This window comes from Thermobia domestica, chromosome 14 (genome assembly GCF_964235325.1).
Source record: "Thermobia domestica chromosome 14, izTheDome1.hap1.1, whole genome shotgun sequence".
Taxonomy (NCBI): domain Eukaryota; kingdom Metazoa; phylum Arthropoda; class Insecta; order Zygentoma; family Lepismatidae; genus Thermobia; species Thermobia domestica.
The window spans coordinates 137,275,723-137,289,312 of record NC_137467.1 but is presented as its reverse complement, the minus strand read 5'-3'; the positions used below and the strand labels follow the sequence as shown (position 1 = coordinate 137,289,312).

At 36.5% G+C, this 13,590-nt stretch overlaps 1 protein-coding gene across 3 annotated transcripts in view; it reads left to right on the top strand.

Moving 5' to 3' along the window:
* Vha16-1 (Vacuolar H[+] ATPase 16kD subunit 1) overlaps window positions 1-2,639 on the top strand; it is a 46,186-nt gene extending 43,547 nt beyond the window's left edge. For all 3 annotated transcript variants that reach the window (XM_081738891.1, XM_081738888.1, XM_081738889.1), the window contains exon 3: window positions 994-2,639. In XM_081738891.1, coding sequence (XP_081595017.1) covers window positions 994-1,198 — 205 coding nt within the window. In that variant the 3' untranslated portion in view covers window positions 1,199-2,639. The remainder of the gene's footprint in view (window positions 1-993) is intronic.
* The last annotated feature ends 10,951 nt before the right edge of the window (window positions 2,640-13,590 follow it).

The window sequence follows — 13,590 nt, the reverse complement described above, 5'->3', positions numbered from 1 at the left end:
AAAGAAGTCTCAACAGGTTTTTTTTCTTTTTTTTTTTCGTGGAAATTTGACGTAGGACATTGCACTATCAGCGATGTGCCCCGTATGCTTTTCTATTGTTTTAATCTTTTGATTGTTCTACCTGATAGATGATAGACACGTGATTGGCTCTGGAAGGTCGTGAGTAGTATTTTTATTTCATTTTGAAGTTACAAAAATGGAAGTTAACATAAAAAATGGAATTAGATATTGATATTTGTTCAGTAGGAGAAAAAATAAATTTGTAAATGTTAATGTCCTATATGTGCTTAAAATTGCGTTGGTATTTAGTTTTAGCGACTCGAAAAGTGCAGTAGGTTTCTCTAAGGTTTCATAGGTTTCTTTTCAACACACATTGTCCAGAAGTTAACTTTTCCTATAAATGTGGAATTCTGCTGCTTTTGAGACTTCCTACACTGTGATGCTTAGTGCGTTATTTTTCGTACCTTGTATATGCCAACAGTATATCTTTGCAGTAGGAGTTTCCGATGAGAGGCTGTGCTAGTTTTCTCTAGTAGTTATTCACTTGGGCTAATCTTGGTATAAGTCTGTTCATTTAGAAATTGCCGAAATTTGTGGTATAGAAATTTATAAAAATACCTCGCTGTTAATAAAATGTGTACTCTTATATATTAGAACCACTATGAAAGTTCCCCTGATACTACTCAAAACTTCCCTGAATGGTGTAGATTTACCATACAGTTGTTATTGAGACTATAGTGCTACTCTGCTACTTGTGAGTAATGTGATGCATTCAATAGATTTTCTGTAGGTTGTGGCCTGACAGAAGTATCTACAAACTAATAATACTCCATTTTAATTGAAATTCATATATAATTTCTGTCGAAGCGTAATGATTGTAAAATTTTAACTAAGTTGTTACCTGTTAAGTGAAAAAGAATAGGGAAAACATTTGTAATAAAACTAAATTCGTTGCAGGAATGTATAGTAATAACTTTCCTTTCCTATTTACAGAGGATTTATTCACCTTGGCGCCGGTCTCGCTGTCGGTTTGAGTGGTTTAGCTGCCGGTTTTGCTATTGGTATTGTTGGTGACGCTGGCGTCAGAGGCACTGCACAACAACCACGTCTATTCGTAGGCATGATCTTGATCCTTATCTTCGCTGAAGTATTGGGTCTGTACGGGCTGATCGTCGCTATCTACTTGTATACCAAATAAACTGTAGCGTGAGTGACTCGTTTCCACTTTACAAGATGTCCCTTCATTATGAAACAAAAATAAAGATTGTCAGATTTGCTGATGTGATATTGGAGATCTCTTTAATTTTCCATTTATTCCATCAGTGTAGTAGTTTTCAAATTGGCGGAACGTTTTAAAGAAAAATTGTCTAATATATCTGTTTAAAAAAAAAAAATGAAAAAAAGCACAATTATCAGGTTGAGTACCAAATGATTATATATTCCATTCAAGAAGTGTGTTGATTGAAAGTGTGTGAGAGGTTTTATTATTTAATGTCGTGTGAACATATCAAGGAAATGTAATAATTAAATTCTAATTAGTTCCCAGCAGTCTTCATTAGTAGTAACCTATATTTGCTTCTCCAAAGTATTAAGAGAAAGTAAGTAACTCAGCTTGGTGTACGATGTAACGTTATTTTGCTTTTGCCCACTACGTGGGTGTTGAAATAAGAACTTTCAGACAACACATTTCTAAACAGAATCATCACATAAGAACCAAGTAGTACAGGTACAGACACGTAAATAAGTTTTCACTTGCTGCAGATGGATTCAATTCAGTGTCATGTACTGTGGTTGTAGTTTTTTCTTGAGTATGTGTGTGAATGGTCTTGGGAGTACAGTATGAGTGTTACTAGAGCTGATTGTAGGCCAATAAAAGACTTGTTAAATATATGGGTACATATTAAAAAAGTAAATTTTTTGAGGCATTAGATTAATATAGAAATTTAGGCACCAATTATTTCAGTGTGAGAATGTTGTAACTCTACATTCCATTCCTGTATAAAATTAAAAGTGTAATTGAATGAAGATAACTTGTAATACATGAAGTGCTGTTAATTTATCTGCTACCTGTAAACATTTTATGAGCACTTCAGAAAAGAATGTTGAATTTATGATTGTAGTTATAAGGAAAGTTTTTACAACGCTTCTATTATAGATACTTCCTCTTGCGTAATTATAATACCTAATCTTATCTACATTAACATAGAAATATAAGGTTATTATTTTGCTCAGGACGTCTCTGAAATAGTGGCTGGTAACTTCTTTGTAATCAGATTCGAGTAAAAGAGCATACCTCTTTAAGATATGAAAGTTAAAAAAGAAAAAAGAAAAAATGGATTGTTCGAAGAAAGCATAATTGTAACTGATTTTTAAATGTTGTGTTGTCTTCAATTTTGATTGGGCAGGTAACTGGGATGCTGATATCCTAGCGTTAAAAGAAAAGAAAAAAAGTAAACTGCCATGGATGTGTATATCCTGTATCGTGTCACATTGATTGCTTTATGAAGGATGTTATGTTCCATTGTGTGAATATTGTATAAAAGTACTCGCATTGATCTGTTACTCATCATATTGTATTCATTAGAATGTTTGTTGTTGGTGTACGAATGAGAAAGTAAAAATAAAAATATATAAAGTTAGTAGTGCAATTTACATTGACACAGTTCCACCTTATTCTGCAGTTGAAATAAAACAATGAAAAGTGTGTGCCATGTGTTGTGGTTAATATGCACTAATTGTACATAGTAAAGTAACTATATCTCGTTGACTTCAGAAGATGTAATTTTCTCTTCCCCAGATGTATAAACGTATTTTATTTAAATTATCCCAGCCTATACTAAAAAAATACGAACAATATAAATTGTTGTTAGAAGTGTACATATGTTGTACTGATTTTTTTAATAAGTTAGAAATTAAAAGTATTTTATGGTTCGTAATAAAGATGGAAATTAGTAACTATTATATACAGATATACTTCATTTGGAAATATATGTACAGTTATTGGTGCATACATTTCCTCTACCATGTTCAAATTCGTGCATTTCGTAATGGTATAAAATCTATTCGTGGATATGGTGCTTATTTTTAAAATAAGAAAAAAGCCTCATGTAAGTACATTGAGAACATACCCCAGTATTACTTTTTACATCATGCGATATTAATATATAGTCAAGACAGATAGGTATTCATTCAAAACTACAGACATACAAATAAGTTTTGAATGTTTTTTTTTCCCGAGAGATCAGTAAAAATGATTTTGGAAGAGGTAAAACTGGTTGTCCAGGTTTAGCAGTAAAGATAGTGCTATCATTGTAAAATGTGTAACATATTTAAAAATAAAATGTATAATACGCATTCGGCGAGTTTCATTGCTTTTCAGCGTGTGTGTATTGCATTGTAGACAGTTTCAACTTTATCTAAATGGATAGTAGCGTGGAGTCCCGGCCAAGTCAGTCTGTGGTGGACATCGTGTCTGTGGGTTTTCTGGGGCCACTCAGATTCCTCACCACACTTCTATTCCATCCTAACAGGCGTAATCATGGGACGTTAAACTGAAGGGTTTCATTTTTAACAGATGGTACTTGAATTCAAACAATGAAGATCCAATTTTAATATGTACAGTAAATGTTGACTAAGTTTACGCTACGCTTCGATAAACCTGTCATTTTTTTATAATACTAAAAAAAACACACACAAAAAAAATCTGCACCGGACCCCCAGGGTTTAGATTCTATGTATTTAGTTACACAGAATCACTTTTGAAACCTCCGGACGTTTGTTTGACAGTCAATTTTTTATGGGCGAAAAATTTGAGCGATTATGGACTTGTAGAACTGCATATTCTCATTAGTTTTGTCGACAGCAGTTTGAGCATACCTTATCGAAAACTACCTTTTACCGCGCTTTTCGAAAACAACCACCCATCACTTTTAAGTGTTACTTTTCACCAATATTTTTTACCGTTACTAAATCAGTACTCAAGTTGTAGGGATTGATTTACGGTTCAGTAAGGGATTTGGTAAAATGAACAGTTTGCAAAATATTGATGAAAAGTACAAATCTTGTGAAGTATAAAAAATCCTGTCTGAGGAACACTAATAGTAAAAAGTTTGAGTTGTAGAAATGTGTATATTAATCCTTATTATAAAGGAAATTTCCTCAGTTTATCACGCTGATTAGTCCTAGTTCAGTCAGGGTAATAGTTACCGCTATCGTGCAAACAATTTGCAGACTAGCCGAAGGCTTGAACTAGTAATTAAAATGTGATGGAGTTGTTCACGTGCTTGTAAAGAACTGAGTGGTTCTAATAAGGAATTTTTATAATGCAGTAGTAGTTTCATTAAACTTTTAAATCTTCTGCAGTGGAAGAAACTAATCAGAATATGAAGCAATACAAGAAAGGTTTGGAAAGAGGCAGGGGTGATAAGAAATGTAGCGTAAATTCAGTCAACAATTTGGGTCTTTCAGTTAGTATAATTTTAATCTTCAAATACTATGTATATTCTAGTATTTACAGTTTCGGTCAATCCATGATTAACCCCAATTTGAGTATATATCTGTTCCTTCAGGATTGTCCTGATTTCTCATGGAAACATGCCAAAAGTCTCTCTGGTTGTACGCAACACAGTACCGGCACATTTTCCGTAGTTTTCAACAAAAGTTAAGAGTACCTTTATACACTTCGTCTTTGTCCATCCGTATGGGAGACTGAAAAAAATGCTTCGTGGGCCACTCATTTTGACGGGATGTAGTGTCAGAAACTAGTTCGTTAAGAGTGAAATTTAAAGCTGAAGGGGCGCGGTGGCTTAGTGGTAAAGCGTTCACCTCTGGTGTATGGGGTCCCTACTTCCATCACATCTCGCGCCAAGTGGACCTTGTGGTGGACAAACGCAGCGTGCGTGAATTTTCTCAGGGTTCTCCAGTTTCCTCCCACTTCATCAGTCTCCTTTAGCCTAACCAGCATAAACGTGGGACGTAAAACTTTGATTTCATTTTTCAAATAGTAAGGAGTCGAAGTAATTTAGTTTTAAGGCTTTATTATAGAGCAAAATCAATAGATAGCGAAAAAAGCGGTTTTCTAGTAAAGCACGCCAAAAATATATTCAATCCCTACTCAAATCTAGACAAACCGGAAGTGGTAGTTTACAATTACCAGTTTTCATAGAATGTCACACTAAACCACCTCACGTAGTGTACATGTGACACGTAGTGTAGCTGCTTAGTTTTGTATTTATGAAATTTTTAATGAAAATTCACTAACCGTACTATTACATCTTTTTACCTACTTTCTTTCACGTGTTTATATCTTAACGCTTGCCTTCGCAGATTATCAGAACCCGTAGAACATGTGTCGGCACTTTGTTTCTCCAGGAAGGAAAGAAGGGGGAAAAAAAAGTATTTTAAGAAACATTATTGCATTTAGATTTCATAACGTCCGCTAGATGTTGGTGGGAGTGGGACGCCGGTTCATCTTACAAGGAGAAGGCAGACTTTGGCCATTCACTTCAGGGCCATTTTTTGCGGAGGTAGTGCATATTTAGTGTTAATATTACAAACTGGGAGAGCGCAATGGACAAAAATAAGAGAAAAGCTGTCTACAAAAATTTTCTACTCGCCACATATACTGTTCGACGCGCAAATTTATCAAGTGACGGCGTGGCAGTGAGTAAAATGTGCAACTCATATGGAAAGGGTCCCGGGTTCGATTCCTGTTCGAGTCAATTCTTGTTTTGTTTTTTGCTTCAACTAATAAAGTAACCATTTGTAACTATATATAAAATATTAATTCATCATGTGTTTATAATGAACAAAACAACAAATTTTAAAATCACTTGTAAAATCTTTCAGTAGTTACGACAGTCAACTGCGCCGATTTCTCTATAAATTTGAGGGGACCATTCTCGCTGATTCTTCTCATTTTTCTGTCATTTTTGCCCATTGCGCTCTCCCAGTTAGTGCACATTTAAAGTGTTAATATTACAATCACCTCGCAAAAAGTGGCCCCGAAGTTCACTTACCAAAGTGCCTTCTTCTTATCAGTACAACAGTGACTGAGTTTCTATGATGATGAGTGGCAGTGAAATTCACCAAAACAGTCTTATCCTGTTCCGTCTGGTGTAAGACGGAAGAACAGACAATGCATTCATTTATGGTGTTTGTCGTATGCTGTTTATTATTGCTACTTTCCCTGAAGTCTTACACCACTGAACAGATTCAAGCTGTGGTTTGGATGAATTTTATCCGACACTCACAGAATTTGGATAATTATTCACTGTTCGGAGATGGTACATTCACTCCTCTAATAATTTATTCCCTCCTCCCCCCCCCACACACACTCACACAATAGAAATATGACAAAGTAGGATTTCTAAGAATGAATTTAGGTCAAATTTGAGTGGCTTATCACATTTTCCTTTTAAAGCATGTGTTTCAAACTGGTCCTAGATCACCCTGTATTTTTCTCTTAGATTGAACATTAGTCAGAGAAAGACAATTACCATCCAATTTAACAAGTAGAGCTTACATCAGGGCCGTGACATGGGAAGGGGGGCGAAAAAATCGGGAGAAAGAGGCAAAATAAAGGAAAAATTACCTGCAATATATGTATAGGGGCGCCATCGTATACTCTCGCCCCGGGCGTTGATTTTCCACTGCACGGCCCTGTATTACATTCTAATAGTTGATTCTATTCTTCAGTGATACTGTATTCTCTGAAGTCACGAAGTTACGATGTAAATTCAGGACACAGGAAGTTCAAAACAACCCTTCTTAAATGTTCGCATAAGACTACATTACCGTCAAATTAATTGGTCTAAAAGCTTTGAACTAGTGTTGTAGTTAAAATTGGTCAATAATCAATTTTAGGTGGTTATTGTTCGGTTTGAAATAAAGTTTAGATGCCATGAGTATACGGATAGGAGAGTGACTAGTGATTTAGAAACACGAAGGTATAGTTCTATAGTGCAGCTGTACCCAACCGGTGTCACGTAGTCCCATAATGTCACTAAATCTTAGAATATTAAAATCATAAAGCAGTTTGATTTAAAATCAATTTTGAAAATGAAATGAAATTTTTGAGTTTACGTCCCACGGTTATGCCGATTAGGCTAAAGGAGACTGTGATGATGAGAGATGAATGAAATGGTGGAATGAAGAAAGTGGGAGGAAACGGGAGAACCCCGAGAAAGCTCACGCACACGGTGTTTGTCCACCACAAAGTTCACTTGGCGGGGGCAGGGATCGAACTTGGGACCCCAAGCGCCAGAGGTGAACGCTCTACCACTTAGCCACCACGGCCCCAAAATCAATTTTGAGATACTGTATCATTCAACGCCTCGGTGGGAAAAACTATGTTCAAAACTATAGGGTGGTACAAAGTTCCGTCACACATGCGCCCGTTGAAGTAGCTACTAAATATTCGAACTATTCAAACTGTAATTATAACTATAGATGTACACACTATTGGTTTTTGTGTGTAATGGGCACCTGTTGCTTTAATGTCCAACATATCAGTATTGTAGGTGATGCGCAGTGCGAATTGCCACAGGTTAATTCTGGGCTTCCAGGTGGCCAGTCAAGTGGAGCGGGCAATCCAGCTTCATGGAAACATCTCATTGAGATATTCTCCAACCGTGAGGCTCCCCATCGCTTGAATGGTGGTACATTGACGGAATTTATACTTCTCCTGCGGGTTTAAGCATATCTAACCTAGTGTTGTAAAAAAACGTTTTTTTTCTGTGAAGTTTTTTTCAATAAAAAACATCGTTCTTTTTCATGTTTTTTTTTCAAAAGTCTGTTTTTTTTCTGGCAACTATTATTTATTGATTTATGTTGCAGATTATTGAAATAATCAACAGAACTTGAGTCGAAGCCCTCGTAACTTACAAATCGTTTGTTTCTTTGAACCTATACGAGCAAAATTGTGTGATTATTCCTTTCAGCCCCAGGTCATTTTTGGCGTTTTCCTACATTTCCAGTTAGTGACTTATTGCTCAAAAACTATTCATTCGATTGATATGGTTAAGGCCTTGTTTTTAAGAAAATAGATGAAGCTATTTTTTGGTGTAAGTTGTATTGCAGTGTTGCCAACGGGTGGGAAATTATTGAGGGAAATGTAGGGGTGAAAATTTACAAAAAAAAATCCCTAACCGAATTTCAAAAATGTTTTGTATCTAGCACCACTGCTGCTATATGGGTTCAAGTCACCTAAACAAATCTTTGGTGTGTTGACAAGGTAAAGTGAAATCCCGAAGTCGCTGGCTTCCATTCAAAGAGAGAAAGAAAAAATTCTGTCATATACATGAAATTTTGACACTTTTTACGCCTCAGAAGCAAAAATCAAATATGCCGGGGTACAGCTTCTCTAATTATCCTATTGAAACTTTTTATGGTGCGTTCTATAGGGCAAAGAGGAAGCTTTCAGGTAGTGGTACGTTTGTTTCAATGTAGCCAGTAAGAGGGTAATAATAGAGGGGAAAAGGGAAATTTTTCACCTAATAGCAGGAATTAATTGTTTTGGCTGGAAACGCTGCCATCAGACAGACGAAATCTATCTGAAAACAAACCGTAGTGCTCCAAGAATATATTCTACAAGTATCATGGCGATATATAACAAAGTAAGCATGAAATTAAAAAAAAAAAATCTCATTCTACCTCAGAAATTCACCATTTTCTTACCATTTCCAGAACATGGTTTATTATAAACCTCAACTGTACTTCCCCTAATTATTCTAGTGAAAATTTTTATGGTGCGCTGTGTAGGTTAAGGATGAGGCTGTTAGACACTGGTACATTTGTTCGAATGTAGCCAACAAGAAGGAAATAATAGAAATAAAAAAGGGAATTTTTCCCAAAATTTGCCCCTAAAGTCTAGAATTTTTTTTGTAGCTAGCAACACTACTATCAGACACACACAAACTATCTTAAAATAAGCTTTGGTATCCCTCTAATATATCCTACAAGTATTGTGACGATATCTAATAAAGTAAGCATGCCAATTAAAAATATCTCATTCTACCTTTAAAAAAATCACAGTTATCTTTCCAATTAGAGAACAAGGTCCACTGTAAACCTAAACTGTACTTCCCCTAATTATCCTATTGAAACTTTCTATAGTGCGTTGTGTAGAGCAAAGACTAGACTTCCAGATACTGGTACGTTTGTTCCGATATAGCCAACAAGAGGGAAATAATAGAGACAAAACATATATTTCCAAAATTTTCCCCTAAAATCTGGAATTAAAATATTCTGTAGCTGGCAACACTGCTACCAAACAGACGCAAACTATCTTAAATTAAACATTCTTACACCACTAATATATCCTACAGGTATTATGGTGATATTTAAGGAACAAAGCTTCTAATTACCAAAAATATATTACGGTAAACAGAAAAGTAAGGGAAAACTAGAAAAATCAAGGGCTAGAACCTAAATACGAATTTTACGTGCGCCCCCTAATTACCCATTGTAACGATCTGTACTTTCGTTTGTTAAGTAAGGACAAATGTTCGATTGGCGTAAGTTGGCTTGCACTCGGAGGTATAAGTATGGATTTATAAACAAAAGTTTCTAATTTTTTGCCCAAATATAGGAGAATTTTAATTTCCCTAAATGGCAACACTGCGCGCAGGCCCGTTAAATTGATGTCAACAGTTAGGTATCCATCCAAGGTATCTACCTGGCAAGTCTTAAGGATGTCTTTGTACAACGAAGGAAGCTACAGGGAAAAAAAGTAAAGGAAATTCGAAATTAGAAAATTCTCGAATTTTTGACTGGAGTGAAATTTGAGAAGGAAATTCGACACCAGAAGAAAAAGAAATTAATATGATAAACTATAGTCCACCACATTTTGCAAGAATAATATCCCGATATCTTAATTAGTGTCCACACTGTAGCGGATTAAACAAGTGACACACCCGTGTGTGCTACTTTGGCCACCTGGACCACCGAGTATACATTTGATTACACTTTTTTGACTGCTAACTCGTGTTGTTGTTGTAGTTATAGTCTCGACTAATAATAATATCGTTGTAAACAATAACTTTATAAGGAAAATTTTCTCTCCTTTTTACATCTTAGTTCCAACACTGTTGGTGAGAAATGTAGGGTGTTTCAAAATAAATTTTGGGGTTTTAAGTCTTCGTAGTACTTATTACATTTTACGTACAATTATAAGCAATGCATCAAGTAAAAGAGCACCTCAAACAGTCTTTGCTACAAGTGTTCAATGTGAGATTCATTCGTCACACGGCACACATTTAGTCGATAGGCGAGAAAGGCCCATAAACTTTCCGCCATATGGCACAAAACACATTCCGCGTTATGCAGAGTCTTTTTGACGTATGATTAGCCGCATACTAAAGGTCAGACTACTGCAGGAAACATATGTTAGTCGAACCCTTTAGTATGGAACTAATAACACCTCAAAACGACTCTGCATAAGGCCCATTCAATTTAGGGGAGTTTCGTTTCAATTGTACCATCTCCTGAGGATTTGCTGACGGTCAGATGCAAACATTATGAGTGTTCACATTAGCTCTTAGGTGAAAAGTCGATTTATCACTGAAGACCACACGATCCAGAAAATCTTCATTGTTATGCAGGAATATTTTACTTGCGAAATTGGCACGTAAACCGTAGTCTGTAGGCTTTAGACCTGTAGCAACTGCAAACAATAAAGACGTAGTTGCAAGCGTCTCCTTAATATTCTTCACACAGACGGTTGCACTGTACAGGTTCTGTCTTTATTAAAACACAAAAAGCTTTCTGCTCTCTAGTCTCCATCTTTGCTACTTGCTCTTTCTAACGGCAGACAGAAGAAACAATGCATGTACATGCGTGCGTACAAAACTGTTTGAGTTGCTCTTTCATTTGATATAATATTTATAATTGTACGTTAATTGTAATAGAAACTACAAAGTTTCAAAACCCTAATATTAATTTTGAAACACCCTGCATTACTTCAAATTGAGTCATCCTATATTCAGGTCCTAGTCAATTTGTCGCCTCGTGCAATGGCATAATTTGCCGCCTCCCCCTTTCTCCAGAAAGAACAAATCTCAGAAGTCATGATTTTAAGTATGCTACTCCAGCATGAACAACAAACGTGAGGGAAGTGCAGTTGCACTTAGAAAGGCTTCAATACTTACTAAAAATGCAATTCCGTTCTGTCTGTTTTTTTTTTTTCTTTAAATGTTAATCTATTAAGATAGTGAAAGATAAAGCAAACACACCTGCACAGGAAAGATGGTAATCCTTTTTATAGAATTCACTATCGAGCTTCAATCTCAATGTATCAGTTTGCAATTCCAGTGCAACTAGCTCTTTTATCTTTATTTCTTGATTTTTCTTCTACATCTTCTAACATTTTTTAAAAAACTTGTTTCTAACTTCAATGATAAGGAACTTGCTTCTCACAAAAACAAGACTACTTTCATATCAAAACTGTGATAACTTACTAAATGGAACAGATATCCACTACTATTCGAGAATTGAATTCTTGCATTTGACAACAATCAAGCAATTTGTGCTCGGATTTATTCGACCATTTGCTTTAGCATTGTCCATGTGGCAAACTAATGCAACTTAAACATAATTTATGAATGTTGTATTCAAATAGAAGGTCAGCTTAGTAAATGTAACTACCATTATCATGAAGTCTGTTTCCAACAAGAAATATTTAATTTAAATAATATACTTATGACAGATTTTGCCGGACCATCCAAGCTTGCCGTTCCACGCAAATGCACGTGTTGCATATATACAGTGGCGTATTTAGGGGGCTTCCGGGCTTAAGCCCCCCCGAAATCTTAGTATTCTATACTTAAGCCCCTCCCCCGACTATAGTAAACTATATGAAATATCTTGCAGAATTTTCACATTTTCAGGCAAAAGCCCCCGAAAGTTAGCAAAGCCTCTCCCGAAACAAAATCGTAAATACGCCACTGCATATATGGTAGAACCGGCTCTGCATATCATATATCGGGTGTTGCAAAATAAGTGTTACAACTCTTGGGAGGTGAATCCTGCCACTGAGACAAGAAAAAAAGTTCTCTTGAACTTTCGGCTATCGGACATAGTTTCAGATCTACAAGGTGCCGAAAGCGTGGGAAAATGACTTTCGGACGCCAATAGTTCGGAAACTATCCAACGTGAAGAGGGCGGGTAAAAAATTCACTGAAGAAGTCATACCTGCTGTATTGAATTTTGCATGTTTCACAATCCTACCATGCACGCGCAAGGGATTCCCCAAAGGAACGTAGGGAGTCCCGGATAATCTGCTAAATAAAAGTTGGTCTAAATGGATATGAATTGATGGGGTTTCTACCAGGTAACAATAATTCGTTTGTATTAAGTCGATATCTGGAACAAATACAAAATGGCGGACACTTTCATGCCCGTTGTGTGTGGTTGCATAATCGCCAGATGCGGATGCTGGCCAACAGTGAAGTTCTGAGTATTAAGTGTAACGAAATTGTACTCAAATGCTCTAGAAAGACATCTGGAGTGTCGGTAGAGCACAACAAATGGAACAGGGTGATTCAGATGTGTGGAAACACGTAACGAAAAATGCCCAGAAATGCACTCATACTCAGTAAACGTGAGTTCAAAGCGTCGGAAATGTAAGGATTAGCCTCAAGAACATGAAAGTCAATTCACCAATAATATTCCCTCAAACCGACGCAATATGATGTGCACGGTTGCATACCAATAAGGATGCAACAACTGAGGACAAGTTGAAATTGTGCAAAGGGGCTCACTAAGAAACTGGGTAAATTAAATGAATGTCTCTAGTGGGATCACATGATAGATATTGAAATGCGGACAATTTGTGTGTTGATATCGATATGTAGCTAGTGGAGAAATGTCAACATGTGCCACTACTGCTGGGACACCGTCCCACGTGGGAAAAATAGGAAAATAACTACTCGGGTCTTGAATCTGAGGCCGTGGGTTCCCAGCAGAATTGGAAACTGCGACCACGCGAGCGAAAGCGAGCGCTCTAGCCGTGAGGTTTGAGGGAACCTGACTTTCTCTGTATACATTTCTTTGAGGAGTACCCACTTTGTTTGGCAAGCGCTCTTGTACAGCCTCCCGACATGCTTGTGTGTTACATTTTGTTACTCCTACTGCACAGTTGTAAACAATCAGAGCTTTAAGACGTTTCTTCCTATTTCTCATGTCGTTTTATTTTCCATACGTATTGTGTTCCAGCTGTAGTGTTACATGTGCCAAATTGGTTCATTTTCGTCTTTGTCTTGGCATGTGTACTGTGTGTAAGATACATATTTCTTGAGGTATTTTGATATCGAGTACGTCATATGTCCCAAAAGACGTGAGACATGATACAAGTTTGTTATTTTCACGCTCTATCACAATTTGATCCATGGATTAAGATATTTCTTTTCATATGTGTCGACTGTGGGACAATGTCCCAAACGAAGTAGGGCATTGATACAATCTTGTTCTAGTTACGTTCTACCAAAAAGTGCACCAGATGTAATAGCAGAATGTACAACGTTATTTTCCTAGTTTTCGCATGTGAGACGATGTCCCAGCAGTAGTGGGACATGTTCACATTTGTCCATTAGC